Raw genomic sequence first — 24,872 nt, 5'->3', positions numbered from 1 at the left:
TATGGGTTTTGAGCTGTGGGTAAATGGGGGAAAAACATTTTGCTTTTTTTCTGTCAATGAGCAGAAGCTATATTTTGCTGTTTCATCAGGTTTTCTTTCCACTTTTTTTCATGTCTGAAAAGTGATAATCTAATGGTTTTTCTGTCTTATGCTCATTTTTCTATCTAATATCTTTCACCCAACTCTGATCTTGAAACCTCTCATCTCAATAGCTCAAACAGCGAGTTACTGACATGTTGCTGGGAGTTTGGAAAAAGGCCTCCGATCAACTTTCTATCGTTTCATATAAGAATTCAAAGCAGAAGTGCCCTTTTTTCATATATTTGAAATCTCAAGGCTACAACACAATGTCTCAAAGACCCAAGCTGAGATGATCTGATGATCTGAGATGGCTTTTAAGTTGCAGAAAAGAGTTGCATTACTTCCTTTATACCAACATAGCACCTGTCTTGTAATCAGTGATAACCACTGGTGGCAACCAAGTATCTCTGGGCATCCTCATAGCAGGACTTGCCATCGGGCAGTTGGCGATTTTTTGTTTTTATGGGCCGATCGATTTTTTTTTTTTTTTGGAAGGGTATAAATAATGAAAGGTGTTGGATTGGCCAGTTGGTCATGATCGACTCTGGGCTGGACCAATTACAGCCGAGGAGGTCGGATGCACCCTCCCCCTTGTTTAGCAATCTTATAGACGAACTAAAGAAAATGGAGAACAAAAAAAGGAAAGAAGGGCCAAAAAGAAACGAGCCCTTCAGGCAGACGCTGCCAAATGTGTAAAAATAACTGAATTGTTTGGCGGTAGCTATGGCATAGCTTCCACAGATTTAGCAACATCAGCAAGTGGTGGAGGCCAGCAGGTGGATAAGGGAAAGGGGAGGCAAGAGGAGGAGAGACCGAGGCGGCCGCCGGTCATAGTGGCAGAGGAACTGAACTTCAGGCAAGAAGTTATGACCTGCTGTCTGTGTCAGATATAAACCAAGTTTAGTTGTAGTTTGTTTTCGTTGTGCTGACTTTTTACAGGCGCTTAGAATAACTGGTACTGCGTACTAGCTAGCATGATGGAGTTTATATACTGCTGGGCGGGTGCTATGAAGTTATTGATAGTAAATTTTATTTTATGCTTCAGGTTAGTTTCTCAAACTCCTCAAAATCTTAACAAATTGTGCCAATCCTTACATGTTGCACCAGGCTGATTTATCATCTAAAGTGGAGAAGTCTGTGACAGAGGAGACAGAAGAGCAGCAGAGAGAGATGGAGAGATGACTTCATGTCATCCATGAGGGATGCATTTGACATATGTTTCACATATTATAGCCCAACAAGTTACTCATAGCAATTTAAATACCAGCAATCAGTTTTTGGCAGACAATCACTTTTTGGCACAACACCGGCTATTGCAGTTAATAATACAACAGCTTCTTGCCATTTTTTGTGTTTCTTTTTATCGCTGTGTAACTGAGCTCAATTGAAAGCCTGCATGCGCTAGTACCTCTTGCCACAAGTTCCCAGAATCCTTTGCGGTTTTACCCCTGAATGACGTCACATTTTTGGTGGGCCGGTCTCTAGTCAAAATGCCCGGGCCGATTTTTTGTCCCAGTCCAGCCCTGGGCATCCTTGCACTTGTTGTGTGCACTGCTGCAGTGGAAGCAGCAGAGGGCAGTGTAATCCCACTGTTCCTCTCAATTCATTTGGCTTGCCTTTACTTCACTATCACTGTTTCCTGTTCCTGTTCTTCCCCTGTCACTAGATTTTCCCTCCTTTTTTCACTCCTCCCTCTAACTCCTCTGTTCATCCTTCCTCCCTCCTTCTCTCTTTTACTCTGGTGTTGAAAGGAATTAAATTACCCTGTAATGTCAAAGAGCCCTGGCGAAACACCATGATGCAGCAGAATACAGGCTGCTGTGTATTGGCAATGCACAGTGTGTGTAAAATACTGAAGTATAATGAGTTTGTCATCTACTACTTTCTTTCTCAACAAGAAATGAGATATAGTCAGTGTTCATCTCAGATATGTACTTCTCTGTTGCCAGCATGAAAACTACTAGCATAAGCATCTCATGTATCACAATTTTTGTTTTGTTGTTCCTTCACTATAATAACTGAATCTTTGAATCTTTATAGCTAACGTTTGGTGTATTTAGTGCACCATCAAAATTACTTTATTGGGCACAAATGCACAGTTTTCAAAAACAAATATGGAAGCCCAGTTCGGACTTTAATGCCTTAAAATTCATTCTAATTTGTGTTGTACAGTTATTTCATTTTTAACCTTAATTTATGTTTTATTCCTTCCTAGTTAAATTTACCCTTTTTAATTTTTCATAGTTATTTCCTATCTTATTCATAGCCTTTTCCTTTTCCTTTTTTTTTCTCTTTAGGTCACGAGCAGTTGTCTAAGCATTTCACTGCATATCGTACTGTGTATGACTGTGTACGTAACAAATAAAATTTGAATTTGAATTTAAAACATAAACAACTATTAAAAGCAGAAGAACAGCATCGGAATTCCCCAAAATCTTTAAAAATATTGTCACATGTAACAAGAGCTTATAGAACAGATCACTGTGGATGATGCAGCTTCTGGAAAAAAAAGAAAAAAAGACAGGCCTTGTTGTCATTCATCTTCCTACCCGTAACTCAAAAGATAGAGGTGTCTGTGCACGTGTCAGTGTGAACTGATAAAAATCTCCTACTTAAAGCTCTGCTGCTGTCACAGCAGAACTAACAGGATGAAGAAGATGAGGGGAAAAGCCGTCTGTCTGTGCCGCGGCTCCCATTGGGATGAACAAGCAGATCAAAACACATTGATGAACCACTCACCGCTGTCAGCGCTGCAGAGGGACCTGGGAGCTGAAAGACAGACAAACAAAGGAGTGGGGAGAGGGGCCATATGAAAATATTGTAATTTCACCAGTTTCATACTGTGAAAATTTTGTCTCAAGCCCCAAAAATGCAGTTTTTTTAAAAAATGATTTAGAATAAGAACTTTAGCTCAATAAACACTTTAGTGGAGGGACTTGTTTCCCAGAAAAGAGATGCTAGTAAAGAGCAGAATAAAATACTGCTAAAGAAAAACGGCAAGATGGATTTTGAATCCATCTCCGATTCAGTTAAAACACTGAGGAACAAATCGTGCAGTGATCTGTGGAATCTATTGAGAAAGTTATAGTATGTTATGGGACACAAAGAGAACTTTAGGAGGTCACTGCATCAAATTATCTATCTCCATCTCCCTAGCACAATCTTTTCTTTTCTTCCCGCCTCACATCGTCATTTTCAATCCTTTGTCCAATATATGCACTATTACTCGTCTGCACATGACATCCTACTAAACACACGTAAGAATCCAGGCATTCTGTTGTATATATCTTAAAATACTGAAATTGTTATAGTAATTAGGATATCTACCAAATGAAGAGGACTCCATGTTAATCATAATGCAATGAATTTGAACATTTTAAAAAATAAAACCCATGAAAAATGCATTATATGCACAGTGTGTGAGAACAAAGGCATAGCTGAAGTTAATATTGGGATATTCATTCTCGTCTTTAAAAAGCATTGGCAATCAGCAGATGTTCTTCATCCTGATCCATTAAACTGACTAAAGCTGCAACAATGCTGCTGTCCTTTGTGGACCATGTTGGTCTTTTCGTTTAGTGTGCGCATAAACATGCATATCAGTTGCTGGGACAACATGAACAGATGTCACACTCTGTTAAGTAGGGTTAATAAATCTACCACATAGTAAAAGTATTAGTTTTCAGTGGCGAGGGTATACATATTTAAAAAAGCCAGTTGTTTTGGGAGATGTCTATAAAACATCAGCTGTGTGAGAAAATGTCCCTAAGAAGATCTGCATGCAGGATTAATCACTACCAAGACCTATACATCATTTAAAATATGAAGCACTATGTGCATAGGCATGCAGCACGTTAGATATTTATATGCTTATGGCACGTACCCACTGCACTTATTTCGAATAGAGTTTTGCAGTTATTTTTTCTCAAACATAGATAAACAAACAAACAAATAAAAGAAAAAGTTCTTTCCCTTTTTTCCATTTTATTATAATGACTTACTAGCAAAGCTTGCTACTGACTGTTTCTGTCACTATGGTGAAATAATTACAGTGAGATTTTCTTAGTTTCGCATGATCGCGTGCTAGCAATTGCTAATTACAAAGCAAAACTACAGCTGAGGATCTTGTAAAAACATCTTTAAGTCTTTAACTGAACAAATAATCAAAGATAATAATGATTTATTATAAAAAAATAAAAATAAATCAAAAGCACCTTGCGCTTTTACGGCTAGTTTTCTACTAATTTAAATGCAGCTGCTTCTCTAGTATTAGTGCTAAACTTAAGACAGCTGCATCACTGCTGAATATTAATTATTGATCCTGTACACACTTAAGTACATTTGAATGATTATGCAATCACTTAACAATCTACAATTGCCTGGACAGAGCGATACATGGCATGCAGGAACATGCAGAAACATAAGTAAAAGGGCTTTGACTGCAGGCTTTATAGATGTTGTGCAGAAAAACTTTTATGGCAAAAACGTTTGTGAGATGCTGATGCAGTTTTTGGGCTTTCAGTCCAATCGCTGCTGCCCTGTACTCTGAAACTTTCCATTTAGTGTGTAATGTTTATGATAATGTGCTTTTCAGTGTTGCTAAAACAATGACAGTACTATTTACAGAGGAAGTGGCATTTTGTCTAATATGGTGAAGTAATGACACACACGCACAAAGAAACCCTTCAAGTATGGGGAAGTTTAAAATTGCACTTAAAGTGATTTGTGTATTTCAGGTTACATTTTATTGGATACATTTCCTCAGAGATCAAACAGAAAAACAAAGGCCACAAGCTCTGCTGTGAGCTGAGGTAGCACAAAACGAATTAAAAAACATCAGATCAGTGTGTCTAATTAGCAAACAGCGTTAGAGAGTAAAATCCATTAATTGGATAGTGATGTGGTGGAATATTTAGTTTGGAATAGATTTAAAAACAAGAGAAAAAATGTGCTGAAAGGTGATTTGGGGGATTCAGAGAGAGGTTTTCTACTTTCTGCAGTACATCACTGCACTATATGCCACCACTCCCACAACTGCTACTAATGCAGCGCCTCCATAAAGCAGCAAGAAAAGAAAAAAAAAAAGAAAACAAACAAAAAAAAAAAAACAATCTACAATCAATGACTCTGAAGGCTGAATCAGAATAAAACAAAACAACTGCAATGCTCAGTTGTTAAGCTTTGACCTGATGACTTAAGGTCATCTCTGAGAATGATATAAATGTGTTTACCAGCTGTCATCCTCTGGTGAACATGAAATGTGAAATTGTCATGGCCATACCACCATGCTGAGATATATTAGACCGAAGTGATTGACTAACTAACTGATGGACAGATACTGCCATCCTTAGGGTCACGCTGCTAGCGTGGATAAAAATGGTCCGAATCAATTCAGTGAGAGGAAGTCACCAAGCATGTCAGTCAGTTTGTAGCAGTACATTCCATTTCTGAAAAATGGTGAACATCCCATTTTGGAATTAGCTTCCTCTGAAGAACAGATGAGTGCGCCTGTCAGGATTTTCTAATCAGTGTAATAACAGCAAGCACCATAAACCCATAGTGATTACACAGCACTGAGCACCCACATTATTCATACCTCTCTCTCTCTCCGTGACCTCCCTGTGGACAGAGCTCATTTCCCTCTTTTTCCACCGCTCTCTGACCCTGATTTACTTCTAAGGCTTCATGTCGTACATCTTCTCTCAACAGCTCCAAATTGCTTTAGCTTCTGATTCTCTCTCTCACCCTTATATCTATACACTTTCTATAGTGTTCACTCTTTGTTCCGCTTTAACAGGCTTCCTTTTATTCCTGCTGGACCCCCAGCACAACACAACACAACGCACGCTTTCTTTGCCTTTCTCCAAATCTCTCCATCTTTGTCTCGCGTTATCTGCTGAACACAATGAGGAATGGGATCAATTAAAGAGTTAACACAGAAGCGGGAAAACCCCACCTGCTCAGGCTCGGTCAGCAAACAGTACAACACCCAACACTGTTCCAGCTATAAAGGAAACTACATTTATTTCCTAACATCTAACCTTCAGTCACTGCATCCTAATCAGAATTAGCCCAAACCAAAACTAATGTTGTTTTAGCTACTAAAGCCTCAAACCTTTTAAACATTAAATAAATAAATAAAATACTTCAGGGACTGGGAATATATCCATAAGCCATGCAAACTTAACATCATTAACCTTTCACCAGAAGAGAGACAGAAAGGACGTAGCCAGGCTAGCTACTATTTGAAGCTAAAATTCTTTATGAACACCAGCATGCTAACATGGTCACACTGATAATGCTAACATGCAAACGTTTAATATTTTATTACTATATAAATCATATGGGAAACAGAAGATAAAACAATGGAGTCCAGTAAATACTGAGATACTTTAGAGAGATGGTTTATCCCGTAGACAGGGAGATATTTTTCCAATATTTGGAACAAATGAGGGAACAACCAATAGACAGACTTTCGCTACTTAACCAGATAAAAGGGGTGTTTGTAGCATTGCCATAAAAACAGTCTGTTGTGGCTCCTTTTCCTGTCTTTTTAAGTAAGCTTTCTTCTCATTAGCTGTCCCGCAAAAACAAACCGTTTGAACAACGGATGACTTAGGCTGCGCTGCTCACAGTCCTGTGTGCCTGAGATGACCATATAAGGGATATTTGCTCTCAGTGATGTCATATGAAAATACGAGTATAAAAAACTGTGCATTTAGAGCCATCTGAAGCCTGTGTTGACCTCATTATTTCAAACTTTAGCCACGTTTAATGTGAGCATTCACCAGTGTAACAGTATTTATATATATACACCATAAAATAAGAAAAAAGCAGAATACATCCACTTGAATATTTCTGCTTTACTCCAGCTAATCAACTTATAGCCATGGCACCACCTCTTAAAATCATCAGACTTAGTTTGTTTTTTCTATAATGAATTACAATATAGACTTTTACTAATATATCTGCAAAAAATCCCACATCAAATTCATCATACTAAAGACAAGATTACGAGCCTAACCTACTGTCATGTGACAATGCATGGTAAATAAAGTTGATCAGCTTACTGGCATATTCAAGATGTAAATAAACACATGTACACACACACACACACTTACAGCCATTAAGGGAGCTGTATCCCAGATTGCTCAGCGCCTCCTTGCTGCTACAGCGGGAGCTGTGTCTGCTACCCCACTGGTCATTGTCGTGACAACCTGCTCGTGCCTTCATCTCCTCCTTCAGGATCAATCTGCCAATTCCCTGCATGGAGTGAAGGAAAGTAGAGCAGAGGGGAGGAACAAAGAGAGATGGGAAAACAAGGTGGAACAAAAGGACAGATAGATGGAGTAATAAGAGTTGATTGAGTGGGATGGGTGCATGAGTTGACAGATGGTGATGGAATAATGCAGGATAAAGGATGTGAGGACAGAAGAAGAGAGGAGTACAGGGGCATCACTTTGTATCATGTCAAGTGAGGCTGGAAAGAAGCATTTAATTAACTGGCTCATTAAATATTAACCCTCACTTAAAATATAACAGGAAGAAGCAACAGATGTATACCCTGTTTATATTATGATTCAGTCCATCCTCCTCTCCTCCAGATGAAAACCTCCTCACCCTGGAGACTAGACAGAGAGATGGAGGAAATGAAAGGTAACAGGGAGCAAGTGAGAAGACTGAAAAAGTGAACATCAAAGTGAAAAAACTGTCACTTGGCTCTCTGGGTTCAGTTTGTGTATAGCAGTAAAACATGCTGTTAAGTAGAAGGTGCTTTACCTTTTGGAGAGCCAGTATATGGGTAGTAGTTGGAGTTCGGGTGATAAATGCTGTTACAGTTTGAGGTGGAAAGGCGATTTGAATTGGTGAGATTGTCATTGGTCCTACTCTTATTGGCTGTTGGAGAGGCTGATATTTCTGACAGGAAGATAATTAGAGAAGCTGTTGAGGGTATTTTTTAAAATTTATTGTTAAAGACACACTTTGAACATTTGATTTGTGACAGAAAATCTTTTTGTCCTAGGATCTTGTGCTGAATTTCATGCTAGAAATAACAACAAAACAACCAGAAGTGAAACGTCTATATGGGTAGAAAGCCTTAAAGATGTTCTTGTTTAATGAAAGTGTCTTTTTTCCCCCCCTCCCATTGTTGGCTTTAAAATGATTTTCTGACCAACGTGTTTGCTGATGCGTGAGTGCAAGAGAAACAAGACAGATGAAGTAGTGCATATATTTACAGAGAGGGGAGAGAGCACAGTATGTGAGAGGAAAGGAGGAGAAGAGGGGAGACGCATCAAAAACAGGGGAATGGAAAATCGAAAAGAGGTCAGAGACAATGGGAGGGGGTGTGATAAAAAACTTCAAGCAGGCGATAATGCTGACTCTGAATAAAAAATATGAACAGAATGAAACACTTTAAGGTATTATACAAGTGTGTAAAGTTTCTGTTAGGGCTGAAATCTCACAAGAAGTAATTAAGAAAAATGCCAGCAAACAGAAAAACACTGTAAAAGCACACAAACCACAATGGAAACAGGAAATCACAAAACACAATGGAGTGTTTTTGGAAGACAGTAATGTGACAGCACAGCTGCACACGTGACAGAAACTAAACCACAAATGACTGTAGAAAAGATGTGAAAAAGACACACGCATGGTGTTTTTTTTTAATCAGATGATTCATATAACACTGTAGATTCATGTTTGCTATTAACTGCTAGTTTGTCACTTCTGCAGCTGGTCCATCACACTGTTGTTTCCCCCAAACGGCTCTTGTCTTTTGTGTGCTTTTTGAGCATTTTTCTATTTGCTGGTGTTTTCTTAAGACGCAGTGCATTTGTACCTTCAGGGCCACTGTAAACTAATCATGTGTATACATGAATGGCATTTTTCTTCTTTGAAGGACAAATAAAATCCATCTGTTTGTGCGTATTTGTTATCATTTTTGTATTGTGATGTTTTTTTTTTTATTTAATTTGAGTATTCATTTAACTTAAGCATTTGATCAAGTGCAATATGGCTCCACCTCACCCCCATTTTTAGTATCATTTTACATCTAAAACTGATGCTACCTTTCAGATGCACCAAAACAGATGCAATGTATTTTTGGCCTGACTTAGATCATTTGATACAGCTGGAGCTGCTAAAACATTTTATTTGTGATTCCTTCTGTGGTATATCTAGATGTGGTAGATGACATGTGAGGAAATAGATGAAATAGTGTTATTGCATAGTGTTATAGGCAGACGTGCAGCCACATCTGCCTATAACACATTATGGTATCAATGTATCGTATATACACCTGATTATGGTATTTTGCCTTAATATGAAATCTGCTCTATACATGATTAATGGTGTAAATGTAAATCCACATCCACACAGCCCAGTTTGCAGACTGCCCAACAGGAGAGAGAGAGGCTTGTCAGCACTTTGTGGCGCAATGTAAATCATGCAGAGGTCTTTCAGAAGAACTGTAACTCTGTTGGACCTGCCATGTGAGCACAGATAGATCATCTAGACACTATTTGGCACTGCTTCTCTCAGTTCCACCAGCGGAATCTGTAATCACAGGTTTGATGTGGCTGTATCAAAACTGCGATCAAACTTTACATCCACCTCAAGTTTGCATACCTTTATAGTTGAGCCAAGTAACCTTAAAGCAACTTTATCAACATGATGTATGGGGAATGCTACTGTCATAATTAGGAATGCACCAATCCATCAGCTCTGACTGTGATTTAGTATGTGCATTTTTCCAAAAGTCTCATGAGGTAGCATTTGGCTAGAACGCTAAAAAACTGAGCAGGCTAGTCAGTGTGACTGGGTGATACAAGATTCAGTCATATTAAGGTCAATCTGGGAACTCACTGAATGGTCTTCTGACTTATGAGATATTTGGTCATACAGAGAAAGGGGCTGGCAGAAATCAACCTACATAGAAGCTACGGAGAGACATTTGCATTCAGTTCTCCAAACAGTCAACAGCTCATATCTTAAAATTGATGCGGTTATGTTCCATACATACATACATACATACTGCCATACCATACTCCTTCCATTTCTGAATGATCGCTTGAACAGTGCTCTGTGGGATGTTCAAGGCTTGGGAAATCTTTTTGTAGCCTAAGCCTGCTTTGAATTTCTCACTAACTTTATCCCTGACCTGTCTGGTGTGTTCTTTGGACTTCATGGTGTTGTTGCTCCCAATATTCTCTTAGACAACCTCTGAGGCGTCACAGAGCAGCTGTATTTGTACTGACATTAGATTACACACAGGTGCACTCTATTTAGTCATTAGCACTCATCAGGCAATGTCTATGGACAACTGACTGCACTCAGACCAAAGGGGGCTGAATAATTACGCACACCCCAATTTGCAGTTATTTATTTGTAAAAAATGTTTGGAATCATGTATGATTTTCGTTCCACTTCTCACGTGTACACCGCTTTGTGTTGGTCTTTCACGTGGAATTCCAATAAAATTGATTCATGTTTGTGGCTGCAATGTGACAAAATGTGGAAAAGTTCAAGGGGGGCCGAATACTTTTACAAGCCACTGTAGATTATGTTCACCTGTGTCTCATTTCCCTCAGCTGTGTTCACTTCAGCTAATCCCCCCCCCCCCCCTTGTGTATATATAATGGCATCTTTCTGTCAGTCCTTGTACAGTGTCTGTTATTGTGTCTTCTGTGCCTAAATTGTTGGATTCCTGTCCTTAATATTTATAGTTTGTACTTTTCAACCTATTTAAGTAAAGGTGTGTTTTCAATTTATGCTGCTGCCTTAAGAGTCTCCATATGAGTCCTCCTCCAACAGATACATGACAGCAAAACTGAGAAGCACAGACAATGGCTGCAGTGGTGGTGTAACAGATTGGCTATTTTTACTGTTTTTAATATTTTTAGTTTCTCCAGCCTCATCTGTTCTTCTGCCTCTGGCATCATATTTAATCTTTACTCTGTATTATTTGTCTCTTGGTCACTTCTTTTTGATATGAAGTGAAGGTTAGTTTCTCATGTCTCTTTTTATGGATAATAATCAAGTAGTCCTAAAATTGACTCCTCCTTCCTTTTACCTGATTTTGATGGAAAACATCAAGGAAAGGTGTCCAGAAGAACTTATAAGGAAACAGGAAAAGGAAAGCTTTTTACTCAGAGAATCTGAATGCACATATTTGTAAATGGTGTACCATGTTAAAACTACAATGTCCCATAGCTGGACTAAATTACTAAATTACAAGAAGAACTAGTAAAAAAGGCTGAAATTCTATAAAATTAAATGAATCTTATTTTATTATTTTTTTCCTGCCTAACCAATGATGCAGTAACTCTTATCCTACCTACTGTTGAAATTTTCTGTGACCGAAGTAAAATTCCCTCCATCAACAACTTAGGCTGGAGCCTTTCCCAGCTAGCCCCGAGTAAAAATGTATATCATATGATGATGATCAATCTAAAGGGTGGCAATACAACCACAGACATGACTCATGTATATCTTAAACACACTTTGATATAGTTCATATAAGTGAAATTAGTGATTGAATTGACTCAAAAATGAGAAACACACACTTAGTGTTAACATTTATGTGACCAAAATCACCATCAGTTTGGTTTAGGCCTAAATCACAGTCATTGTTTTGGTGAACAGTTGGATGGTTTGTTGCACGTAATAAAGGAAGGGTCTTTTCTTAGCAGGTGGAGAATTTGATTTGTTATTATGGCTGCCATACAGATACTTCCGGGTCACTTCTATTTGTTAGAAACCTTCCTAAGCAACATTAACTGCACAACCACACCTCTAATTTTATTTCATGGTCTTTTTCTCTGCTGTGACTATCTGCCAAATTATTGCTTTCACCTGTGCCTTGTTCCCACCTGTGCTTCACCTCCAGTCACCCCTCTGTGTGTGTGTGTGTGTGTGTGTGCGTGTGCGTGTGCGTGGTCCCGTATTGTCCCCTTTGTCAGTTTGTCGGTTTACCCCAAGAGGTGCTTTGCTTTGTGTCTGCCATCTTGCTTTATGTTGGGTTCATTTCTTGTAGTTTTATCATTTTTCACTATGAAATTGCATTTTAAACATGTATTTCTTAGGCTTTTCATAGACCGTTTACCCCATTCCAACCAAAGCCTACTTAACAGGGACAAGTGATCAGTACCCAAAGGCCATCAACCTTTCTAGTTTCAGAAGGTGAAACTTATCTAGTGGACAACTGACAAGAGCTGAAAAATTGGGGAACAAAATTAGAGTTAATTCACACCATAAACTTTTTAACTGAACGGGATGGGTCAAACTGCAGCTACTTTAAGGCTGTGTAAGGGTCCAGAAGAAATTCTTTCATTTATTCTGAGTGTTTCCATGTTGAGAAAATCCTAAGAAGACTGAATCTAATCAGAGGTAGCAGATTACAGACAACAAAGAAGTGTGTCCATAAATCTATACTGCAGCTTTAACTCAGATCTTTTCTGTAACTGGTTCTTTAAATCAGACACACAGAACTATCACACTAAGACTATGCTACAATGAACACAAGAATCAACTAACTGGACAGATACACAGCCCCAAAAAAGGTTTTGAAATCACAAAAATTTGACCAATTAACCAACCTTGTCTCTTGTAGATGGGTGGTTTTCTATAGATGTTAGTTTCTTCAGAAGCTGAGAACAAAAGAGAGTCAGTTGGTGAGAAAAAGCAAAATAAACATTCAGAGAAGAGGAGAACTTTGACCTTTAACTAATTCTTTAATAAACCAATTTCTTCGTACAATTAGACAGATACTTTATTGATCCCACAAAGGAAAGCTACTGTACATATTTACAACCCCAACCTGTACATAGTGTGGCTACAACACATAAATATGTTCAGAAAGTGAGATCAAGTGATCCACAAGTTACTCTGCAGAGGACATTTCTATCACTCCAAAATCGATACAATCATCCACATGAACTCTATTCAGAGAAAAGCAACCACCGGACTCTGCCCACCTTCACACAGAGGTGACAACAGAAATGCACATCTGAGCCAGTGATATCCTCCCAAGAAAAAGTTAGCCAGTCCTATTTGTATTTCCTTTAAAAGTGTACTTGAAGGTTCAACAACAGTCAAGTGGCAACAAAATAATTCACAACCAAATACCTCATCCTATAGTCAAACTGTTGCTAGATGGTTTGGGCAATGATTTTTCTCCTCAGAACCCTGTCAGTTTCTTTTCAGAATATAATTTTTCCAAAAACACAATTTTTTTTCATCCCTTTCTGCTCCAGTGCATCCTAGATGGAAGTGCCAGCTGCCATTTACATCTCGAGCCTTCTTCAACCAGTTAACTCTTGGAAAGGGTGTGCTCACATATTTTAGTGGGGTTTTATGCGATCATGTGCAGAATTGTTATGACGAGTAATCAACACAGCTGCATCATCAGCATAAGCAGGCACATTAGTTCATGTACGTGAAACTGCAGCAAAGGTTAAACCTGTGAGACCCCATCTAAGCTGATTTAAAAGGCAACAGCATATGGCTGACCACACAGGGGCCAACCCTGCCTAATGCCTCTTTGTACAGTGACGTAGCTGCTAAGTCCTCTTATTTTCAACAATATAGCAGTATTTGAATACAACAGCTTATCCCATGAAATAGCATCTGCAACAAAGATGATCTGCTTTTTCTTCCTCTAGACACAAAGGCCTAAATTGTCCAATAGTGCGAGTTATTGAAAGTCTGAATATAATGAATAATGGCTTCCAGACCATCCTTAAATGTATTTAAAAGATTCAGCTATTTTTATAGTTTGTACAGTGAAGTGAAGCTGGTCTCTGATTTCTTAGCAAACCCTAACATCTCTCTCTCCTTTTTTTGTTGCCTATAGGGCTCTTCAGGGAGTCACAACTGAGCTGCTGAATGGTAGTAAAAAAGTCTTCTCAAAGGAAAGTTCAACTTCAGTGTAGGTAATCCCTCCATCTACATGACTGGCATCCATTCAATTCAGTTCTATTTTACTTAAATAGTGCCAAATCACAAGAAGAGTCGCCTCAAGGCACGTTGTATTGTAAGGTAAAGAGTCTACAATAATACAGAAAAAAACCCAACAATCAAACAAGTGCTTGCTTTGACCAAGCACTTGGTGACAGTTTCTAGTCTTGCCCACTTAAAATGGGTTGTATGTGGCCCATGATGTAAAATGAATCTGACATCTCTGATCTATATCATTAGCAAAGATTCTAATCAAGAACCTCGTTGCCTTTCATGTGAGATTTCTTTCCTGTCTCCTAGCTTTTTGCAATTCTTATTACTGATGACGATGTTGTGTTTCTTACCAACTCCCAATGTTGAAATAATGATATTAGTGATCTTTTCTTAATCTCCACTGACTTCAGAAAGACTGACAGGAGGGGTCTGCTTCTGAATGTTAATTTGCCACAGTTGGTGCTGAAGGTGTCTTCTGTAGCTGTATGGTGATCTGAAAAATCATTAGGGTGACATCATGGCCCTAATGTGCAATATTGAGTGCAGAGCTGTGAATGGCACACTTGAATTACAAAGCAAGATTTTTATTCAGGGTAAAATCAAAGTCCAAAATGTTAAAAATCCATAATGTGGCATTAACAGAAATCCAAAATAAAAAACGTAAGCAAAGGAAAACAGGAGACCAAAGAAGGTGCACACAGGAAGAAAGGGAACAGGAATATACCATATGTTGTGAAAACTGATGGTGGGGAACGAGGTACAGGTGAGAACATACAGGAAGTAAACCTAAAACATATGCTTTTATAACACAAACCCAAGCTCAAAACTACTGACTAGACCTCCAAATCAATGACATTTTCTTCTCACAACACTGAGGTCATTTTCCTTCACCACACTTGACAAAGGTGAAACGAAGGTAGGTCGGATACGTTTGCCTTGACAGAAATGCTGATTATCAGAACTATAGTCATCAGTAATAATTTTTTTTACAGAAGTCTAGAATTTGCTCAGATGCAGGGAGGGGAAAAATGTATTTCCACATTATGTCAACCATCATCCACCATTTTTTCATCTTTAATCTCATACAACTGAAGCTGAACCTGCTGCATCACCTGCCACAGCGACACTTCCTCCTTCAATTTTTTTTCATTAGTTGCACTATTTGTGTTGTTAGCATCACTTGCTTTTCCCCAGAGAGGGACACCATTTCTGGGGAGAACACCAGTACCTCAATGCATAGCTTTACACCAACAATTAATGAGATAATCAATTAAATTAACCTCACATTGTCACGGTCTGCAGAGACAGGCCGTGCGGTGGTGTGTGTGATGGACCCAGGTGCATACACAAGTGAGTAGACGGGGGTGGACTTAACAGAAAGCGAGCCTTTATTATGGCTGAAGACAAAGTGCACAAACAAAGCAGGGATGGCGTGACTAGACTATAACTAAACTGGGAAAACTAATACTGCGACAAACTAAGAAAACTCAGACTATGATGATCACTGCAAGGACTGACCGTGAAAACATGGAGGTGAGAACACAGACGACGCGACACAGACTACATGAAACACAGAGACTAAATACACAAGAGGGATGATCAGGGGAAGTGGCCACACATGGGAACACAGCTGACACAGATAAACATAACAAGACATGGCAGGAGTAAACAACACTGACGGGAGACTGTCAAAGTAAAACAGGAAGTACACAGAGGTGCAAACAGGAGGAGAGAGAGAGCACGGGCATAGTGGGCTGGGGAAACATGGAATGAAACACGAGGGGAGATGAGGGCTCACAGATACATAGAGGGGCACACAGGGGATAAGAGTCACAAGGGGAAGTCAAATAAGGAACAACATAACAGGACAACTCAGGAAACATGACCTAAATAAGGAACGAAATACGAGAATACAAAAAACTAAGAATACTGGGCCCACATGGCCCAGGACCATGACACCACCCCCCCCTAAAGGGCTGGCTCCCGACAGCCCAAACCCGAGAAACAAAAACAAAAACAGAAAACAACCCACCCAGGGCGGGAGGCGGGGGACCAGGACGGAGGGACCAGAACGGGAAACAAAATAAACAACAGAAAACACGGGAGCACACGACCATAGTCAAAATAAAGTTCAGGGGGCCGACCCAGAGCCCACAGGCACAAGAGTTCACGAGTCACACGGTCGGGGGGCCGACCAGGCGGGTGGCACAGGTGGCAGAGCTGGTCCGGAGGCCGGCCGTGCGGAAGGCAGCGGCGGCGGCGGCGAAGGAGACGACGGAGCAGTTCAGGGGGCCGGCCGCGCGGAAGGCAGCGGCGGCGGAAGAGCAGTTCAGGGGGCCGGCCGCGCGGAAGGCGGCGGCGGCGGCGGAGCAGTTCAGGGGGCCGGCCGCGCGGAAGGCGGCGGCGGCGGCGGAGCAGTTCAGGGGGCCGGCCGCGCGGAAGGCGGCGGCGGCGGCGGAGCAGTTCAGGGGGCCGGCAGTGCGCAAGGCGGCGGCGAAGCAGTTCAGGGGGCCGGCAGTGCGCAAGGCGGCGGCGAAGCAGTTCAGGGGGCCGGCAGTGCGCAAGGCGGCGGCGAAGCAGTGTCAGGCGTACTGGCCAAGGCCCGGTGGGCACGGGACCAGTCGAGGCGGGACCAGACGAAGCACAGGCTGAGGCAGACGAAGCACAGGCTGAGGCAGACGAAGCACAGGCTGAGGCAGACGAAGCACAGGCTGAGGCAGACGAAGCACAGGCTGAGGCAGACGAAGACTCTGAGGCAGACGAAGACTCTGAGGCAGACGAAGACTCTGAGGCAGACGAAGACTCTGAGGCAGACGAAGACTAGGACTCTGAGGCTGAAGCCGGACCAGGCGAAGCAGGAGCCGAAGCCGGGCCAGGCGAAGCAGGAGCCGAAGCCGGGCCAGGCGAAGCAGGAGCCGAAGCCGAAGCCGGACCAGGCGACGGCGAAGCAGGCGCAGGGGCCGGACCAGGCGACGGCGGGGCCGGACCAGACGACGGCGGGGCCGGACCAGGTGAAGCACAGGCAGAAGCTGGACCAGGCGACGACGAGGCGGCCGCAGGTGGCGGCTGAACGGGCCCCTCGGACCCTCCAGCGGAGACAGGAGGCTGAACGGGCCCCTCGGACCCTCCAGCGGAGACAGGAGGCTGAACGGGCCCCTCGGACCCTCCAGCGGAGACAGGAGGCTGAACGGGCTCCTCGGGCCCTCCAGCTGACATGGTGTGAGGCTGAACGGGCTCCTCGGGCCCTCCAGCTGACATGGTGTGAGGCTGAACGGGCTCCTCGGGCCCTCCAGCTGACATGGTGTGAGGCTGAACGGGCTCCTCGGGCCCTCCAGCTGACATGGTGTGAGGCTGAACGGGCTCCTCGGGCCCTCCAGCTGGAAGAGACGGCTGAAGCAGAAGGCAGTCTGAGGCGGAGAGAAAGCTCACGCCATTCCTAGAAGGCTGAGAAGCAGCCTGTACAGCTGACGTGGAAGGAAGCTGAACGGGCCCCTCGGGCCCTCCAGCGGAGACAGGAGGCTGAACGGGCCCCTCGGGCCCTCCAGCGGAGACAGGAGGCTGAACGGGCCCCTCGGACCCTCCAGCGGAGACAGGAGGCTGAACGGGCCCCTCGGACCCTCCAGCTGACGAGACATGAGGCTGGACGCATTCACCTGACATCTTACAGTTAACAGTCCAGAAGCAAACAGGTGTCAGATGTCCTGAGGCACAGACCAGCTCATTCACTTCAAGACTCATGTAGGCTGACATAACAGGCTCCAAAACAGAAAGTCCTGCTTCTATATTCCTCCCTTCAGTCTCGAGCAATGACAGGGCTTGACGGCCCAGATAAGCCGGGTCAGCCACAGGGAAAACAAGGACTACAACACTCCCCAGAAAAACACGACTTAAGCCTTCACGGATAAACTCCTGGGCAAACATGAAATGTTCAGGAATGAATCTGGGCGATGAGAACTGACTAGCAAGATGGCGGTAAGGGTTATAGTGACTAGGAACCATGCGTGAGGTGGACTGTAACTCAAGGGTGTTATGTAGTGTGTATGGTGAAATGGGTACGGCTAATGCTGTGCTAGCATTCCTAGCTGAGACGGGTGATGTTACACAGTTCATGTTACCCTGATTTGACTCCATGTCGTCATCTTTAAGTTCCAACGTGAGTTCATGATCCGCGTTCTCAGTTTTCAGTTCATTGGGAATAGGAGCAGCATGCAAAACAGGATTACACATCATCTCACACTCAGTACTTTTACACTTTACGTCATGACCCTCCTTTAAATAATCCTTATGTGCTAAGGAAGCACAGGGGCCTACTTTAAGTAGCTCGTTGGTGAGCGGAGCGGGCTCGGGAAGGGAGGCATTAGCCACAGGTAACTCAGTCCTAGATGGAACCCCAGGCACATTAAATGACACAGAAGAAAACACTTCCACCCCACTCCCCACACAAGCAACATCACGGCCTGTGGAACTCTCTTTCAACCCAAGTGTAGTGTCAGGGGCCCCTACAAGATCACTAGGCCTGTCCAAGATCCTCTCTGAAACAAATGCACTTGGCTGTGACTTGGTTAGCAGAGCGGGTAATTCTGAAACAGTGACTTTATTTTCGCAAACAGAAACACACGAAACAGGGGATTCCCCGGTCAGCTTAGAGGCTGGACAGTTAAACACCTGTTCGGGTGGCGGTGACAAGAACGCCGGCTGTGACTCCCCAGTGTTGGAACTCACAGTCTGAGTGGGTCTTACTCCCTGTTCGTGGAAGCCAGACGAACAGACCACACCATTCCCAGTACCAGAGTCAGCCATTTCCACACTATGTGTCTCTGTTAAATTTGACCCGTGGCTCTGTAATTCTGAGTCTAATTCATCTTCTACGGCTTCAATGGAGGCTGGAGATGACAGGTTGCACTCACTCACCTCCGGTCGTCGCGCGATGCGGTGGCGACGCGAACGCCGTTTCCTCTTGGCCGTGAGCCCCGTTAACGTGGAAAGTGGAGCCTCTTGCGGCGTCGCAGAGGCTGAGGAGGCGAGGGTTGGCGGAGCATCAGGCGGGAGCTCCTGGCAACTCCGGGGGCCCCCAAAGGCCAGGCGTGTCCCGCGGAAAATCTCACCGTAGTGAGGAGCGAGCCCTGGCTTCCCCCGTAGCTCCTCCTCCAGTTGCGCGCATGCGGCGCGCTGCCGCTCCTCGAGGTCGAGATCCATCACCTCCACAGCCTCCTCGTGTCGCTCAGTGGAGGGCGAGACATGCCGTAGCGATGAGCGACGGCGACGTGAACGCCGCTTCCGTCTTGAAGTGGACGCAGACGGAACTTGGATTTCTGTGGTGACCGGCTCCTCGTCTTCTGACCACATCCGCGCCAGATACAAAGCGGGAGAAGAGTAGTCCGATCGAGGCGGCGAGGACGGGCGGCCAGTCCGAGGCGGGGCGGCTGGCGGAAGCTCCTCCTCGGAGATAAGCCAGGGCTTCCAGCGTAGCTCGTCCTCCCGATACGCCCGTAACACCTGCTGCCGCTCTTCCTCGCCAAAGTCCATGGCCTCCGTCGTCTCCGTGCGCCACGCCGTGCGGCCAGACCGCGGTGAAGACGCGGAAGCCGACGGGGCGCGAGCGGAAGGTGTGTCGGTGGCGAGCCTCACCGTTCCAACTGCAACTGCTTCTGGCTCGCGAAGCAGCGGGGAAACGGGACAACAGCAGGGCTCTGGCGGCATAGCCTGCACACTAGGCAGCCGTGGCTGCGGACGGAGTTGGAGAGCGGTGACGAGAAGGTCGGTGATCAGCGGGTGTAGTGCCTCCCATAGCCAGGGAAACACAGACACACATACTCCCACTTGGCGGGCCAACTCCTCCCGTTCCTCCTCTCCGGAGCACCGCAGCCATCTACCACATAGCGACTCCACCGTCTGGAGGATCTCCCTCTCTTGTGTCGCTGGGTCCGACATGGTCGCGTCGTACTGTCACGGTCTGCAGAGACAGGCCGTGCGGTGGTGTGTGTGATGGACCCAGGTGCATACACAAGTGAGTAGACGGGGGTGGACTTAACAGAAAGCGAGCCTTTATTATGGCTGAAGACAAAGTGCACAAACAAAGCAGGGATGGCGTGACTAGACTATAACTAAACTGGGAAAACTAATACTGCGACAAACTAAGAAAACTCAGACTATGATGATCACTGCAAGGACTGACCGTGAAAACATGGAGGTGAGAACACAGACGACGCGACACAGACTACATGAAACACAGAGACTAAATACACAAGAGGGATGATCAGGGGAAGTGGCCACACATGGGAACACAGCTGACACAGATAAACATAACAAGACATGGCAGGAGTAAACAACACTGACGGGAGACTGTCAAAGTAAAACAGGAAGTACACAGAGGTGCAAACAGGAGGAGAGAGAGAGCACGGGCATAGTGGGCTGGGGAAACATGGAATGAAACACGAGGGGAGATGAGGGCTCACAGATACATAGAGGGGCACACAGGGGATAAGAGTCACAAGGGGAAGTCAAATAAGGAACAACATAACAGGACAACTCAGGAAACATGACCTAAATAAGGAACGAAATACGGGAATACAAAAAACTAAGAATACTGGGCCCACATGGCCCAGGACCATGACACACATTTCTTTAAAGATATCATGCAAACTGTATATAAAGGTAAAACTATACCAATCACCTTCCCGTACAAAATCCCAGTATGCAGTGCACAGAGGAGAGCGGAGGAGTTAAATATTCTGGCTTTCCTTGTTTAACCTCCCCCACCGAATTAGTTGTATACATTTACAGTCTTAAGCACGACAGAAGCTGACAGAACAGGTGATAAACTGGTACTGCAGAGGTGCTGCCTTGCATCCAGACAACCTGACTAACATGCCGAGGTTGATTAATACAGCTTCCCAGGCTTAATACAGGAAAGAAAAGCAGGCGGCACAAGAATAAAGATGAGGGTGGAGAGCAATTAAAGTTGATCCAAATTAAAAAGAAAAAACTAAGAAGAGACAAGAACAGGAAAGCGCCACAACAACATGCCACAGTAAACTATAAATGCCTTTTAGCCTTTAATACAACAATAAATAATGAAAAAAACAGAAAACATTTCCATTCACACTGTGTGCCACAAATGCAACCAAGTTTGCAACCTTATTTGTATGCACTAAATGTGTATGCACATGACACTCTGAGACACTTTGAATAAAAGCATCCAGCAGATACATTTCGTACTCTGTTGAAAGTAAGCAGGAAATGCTGTTTCAGGGCTGGCGAGAGGAAAAAAAGCTTGAGGAAACACAAATTGAGAAATGGAGTGGGGGCAGGAAGAGGGAATGATGGAGGGAAATCAAATATGCAGCTCATATTGAGAAGAAGAGGCCTTTTATAGTGAAGGGAGCAAAGACAGAGTGAAGCATTCAGAGAGGAGAGAGGCGTTAAGTTGTTAAAGTGGAGGGTTGATGGGCTCTTAAAATAAAATTAACCGATATTTGTTGCAAGATGACAGTACTAAAGTACTCGTATGTTACACAAAAGCTGCAAATGAGAAAGACAAAATAGACAAAGAGTGCCCATTGGTCAATGAGAGAGGAGGATTAATACATTGTATGGTTGTTAAAACATCAATGAAATAAGGACAAAGGCAAAAGGATAAAAGAAAATAAAAAAAGATGAAAATGAATGAATTACAGAAAAACTTTTGTTCCTCTTTCTAGATGATGATGGATGGATCGTGCTCATTAGTAATTAATATCTCAAATTACTTTTTTGTGACTCATTTTTTAGGGGGGTAGATAAATTGGAACCAGCAAGAAGACTGTTCTTCCATCACAATAATTACTCAATATTCAAATTTACTCTTTAGTTACAGTCATGGTAAAAAGAAAGTAAATCCTGAATTTTAAGGTTTTTACTATCACGACATTATAACAAAAAAAAAAAAAAAAAGAACATTAACAAAAACAAAAATAGTGCTACCCCCTCAGCCTCCTAGATACAGCTATACACCTATCTGAAACTCCTATGTCACTTATCATATTCACAAACTTGGGCGTCGATGTCGCCTACCCGCCCCCTCACCCATGGATCCCCTGAAATCTGTCACCACAAATCAATAAATATATAAAATTACAGAAAAGGTCTTGTAGCTCAATTTTGATAGTAGATAGTGGAAAAAACAGTACATTTTCTGTGTTTTATTATCAATTACTTAACTACTTGTTGTAGTACTAATGGAAATGTAGGAGATATTTATTGAGAGGAAAAACTTTAAAAGTTATGAAAATACAGTTAAAAGTCCAAAAGCAATCCCCTCCTTCACAAAGGAGGAGATTCAAAGCCGTCCAGTGGACCGGATTGGAGTCTTTCCTGGGCCGATTCTGGCCCCAGGCCTTATGTTTGACACCCACGGTCTAGAGCATTCAGATGTATTAACACAATGGCAAAAAAGATAACAGAAGTGCCAGGAAAAAGCTGATTATTTCTAAATATTAATATTATACCATGGCTCAGGTTTGCAAAGGTGAATCTGGAAAACCCTCAATACCTTTGGAACAATGGCTTTTGGACAGATGAGACTAAACTGTGGGTATTTGGCTATAGTGCACATAATGCACCATGTTTGGTAAAAATCAAACACAGCATACCAACTGTCAAGCACAGTGGTAGAGGGGTGATGATTTGGGTTTGTTTTGCAGCCACTGGACCTGGGAACCTTGAACTCCTCTGACAGCTAACGCTTGAGAGAAATTTGGTCATGCACCAGGACAATAAACGAGCACAGCAGAAAATATATGAGAGGATGGTTGAAAAAGAAAAGAATCTAGGTTGCTTTGGCCAAGACAAAGTCCAGACCTCAACCTGAATAAAATGCTGTGGTGGGACTTTCAAAGAGCTGTCCATGAACGAATGCCCACAAACTTCAATGAACTGAGGCAACGCTGTCAAGCAGAGTGAGCAGAAATTCCTCTACAATGATGTGAGAGATGAATAATGTTGTATAGAAAATGTTTACTTCAATTTACTAACGGTGATTCTACAAGCGACTGAATCATGGACCGGATTTTCTCTTTCACACACAGCTTCTACATTTTGGCTCAGCTGTTGTTAGTTAGTTGCTTGTTGTCCATCTGAGGTTGTATTTACCTCATTCTAACACCTGCTCAGGACCACCTTGTTTTTTATTATGTCCTCATATGTAAAACCTTAGACTTGAGACAGTGTACTTTTTTGCCATGACTATAAAGGATTTTTTTATTTCAAAAATGACAACAAAATATCAAATTATTATTTTAATCCAATTAAAACCTGTGTGCATGAATGCAGGAGAACAGCTGCTATAGCTGATATATAGTAATAACAAATGAGGTCCATCAGTGAACTGTGGATTAGTTTTGGTCTGACGTGGTGAAGTTTTGGTTAGTTAACAGGTTAGGGTCAGGGCTACATACACAGTAACGGCCTACCTGGCACATGGAAATGCTTGGGGCCTTGGAAGGTGTTGGTGGGTGTAGCACACCTGGGCTCTGGCTGACTATAATAAGGAGAACTCCTGCCACTTTCACTGCCTGCACTCAGCCCAGCCAATCACAATGAGAGAAACCAAAGCATCAATGACCCACATCCACAAACAGTAAGACAGACAGGGTATTGAAAGATACACTGACAAATAACCCGATGGATTACATGTGCATGCAAATGTGAGTTGCACCCACACAAAGACTTTCTATCCAGCTATTTTTCTCTGTGTGTGCGTGTGTGTGTGTGTGTGTCTTTGCTTGAGTGGGAGTATTACCAGGGACATAATAATGCAGTGGGGAGCCTCCGTGACGACTGTGTGCAGGTGAGTCGGTATAGGGGGAGCTGGAGGAACGTCTTGTTCTTAACTCCATGCCATCCAAGAGATCCTGAAAGGAAAGGCTGCTTTAGAGGCTGTCTGAGTAATGTGCTTTAATTTACTAAAGGCAGTAAAGTAGACCACAAGGTTACTTCCACAACACAGTTTTAATCATGCTGACAGCAGTTTATTAACCTACATGGTGTGTATGCTGCTAGCAGTCCTAGTGCACAAACATGTGCAGATGTAGTCTAAACACAGACAGTGAAGACTATCACGGTGCCGTTACAATGATGGCACAAATTAAAGAAATACTTGGATGGTTACTTTCCTTCATGCCAAGACTGAAACAATAATATTAGCATATAAATAGATGCGCATTAAATATGAAAGTGGTTAGGTTAGCGTAGCATGTAGATTGGAATCAGAGGAAGCATGCAGCCTGATGGGAACAAAATCCACCTACCAGCACTTCTAAAGTTTACTAATTAAGATGGTATATCTCAAGGGTACAAAATTATGTCCCAAAATATCAAACTATGTCTTTTTGTATTCAAATGTTGCCGGTGTTTGATATCACTCAACTTTACTGTTTTGAGTTCTAAAATTAAAACCGGTTACATCTATTTTCTTTTTGTATTTAATACTTTAGAGTAAGGATTACCTTCTCAACCATTACACAAAGAGGTGGGGGAGTACTTACAGTGGGGCAAAAAAGTATTTAGTCAGCCACCGATTGTGCAAGTTCCCCCACTTAAAATGATGACAGAGGTCAGTAATTTGCACCAGAGGTACACTTCAACTGTGAGAGACAGAATGTGAAAAAAAAATCCATGAATTCACATGGTAGGATTTGTAAAGAATTTATTCGTAAATCAGGGTGGAAAATAAGTATTTGGTCAATAACAAAAATACAACTCAATACTTTGTAACATAACCTTTGTTGGCAATAACAGAGGTCAAACGTTTACTATAGGTCTTTACCAGGTTTGCACACACAGTAGCTGGTATTTTGGCC

At 42.8% G+C, this 24,872-nt stretch overlaps 1 protein-coding gene across 5 annotated transcripts in view; it reads right to left on the bottom strand.

Moving 5' to 3' along the window:
• The window catches only part of LOC147320876 (actin-binding LIM protein 3-like), a 63,067-nt gene that overhangs the window by 5,124 nt on the left and 33,071 nt on the right, over nucleotides 1–24,872 (bottom strand). For 4 of the 5 annotated variants that reach the window (XM_086309093.1, XM_086309096.1, XM_086309095.1 and 1 more), the window contains 7 exons: nucleotides 23,813–23,924; nucleotides 23,484–23,585; nucleotides 12,681–12,731; nucleotides 7,861–7,998; nucleotides 7,645–7,709; nucleotides 7,203–7,344; nucleotides 2,821–2,850 (listed from right to left, as the gene is read on the bottom strand). In XM_086309093.1, coding sequence (XP_086165219.1) covers nucleotides 2,821–2,850; nucleotides 7,203–7,344; nucleotides 7,645–7,709; nucleotides 7,861–7,998; nucleotides 12,681–12,731; nucleotides 23,484–23,585; nucleotides 23,813–23,924 — 640 coding nt within the window. The remainder of the gene's footprint in view (nucleotides 1–2,820; nucleotides 2,851–7,202; nucleotides 7,345–7,644; nucleotides 7,710–7,860; nucleotides 7,999–12,680; nucleotides 12,732–23,483; nucleotides 23,586–23,812; nucleotides 23,925–24,872) is intronic. The other variant, XM_086309097.1, reaches the window with a different exon arrangement.

Source organism: Aulonocara sp. 'chitande type north' Nkhata Bay, linkage group LG10, assembly GCF_057382095.1.
Source record: "Aulonocara sp. 'chitande type north' Nkhata Bay isolate Kocher_YH1m ecotype deep benthic linkage group LG10, A_spYH_male_GT1.1, whole genome shotgun sequence".
NCBI lineage: Eukaryota > Metazoa > Chordata > Actinopteri > Cichliformes > Cichlidae > Aulonocara > Aulonocara sp. 'chitande type north' Nkhata Bay.
The sequence above is the reverse complement of the archived record's forward strand: the minus strand, read 5'-3'. Positions and strand labels throughout refer to the sequence as shown.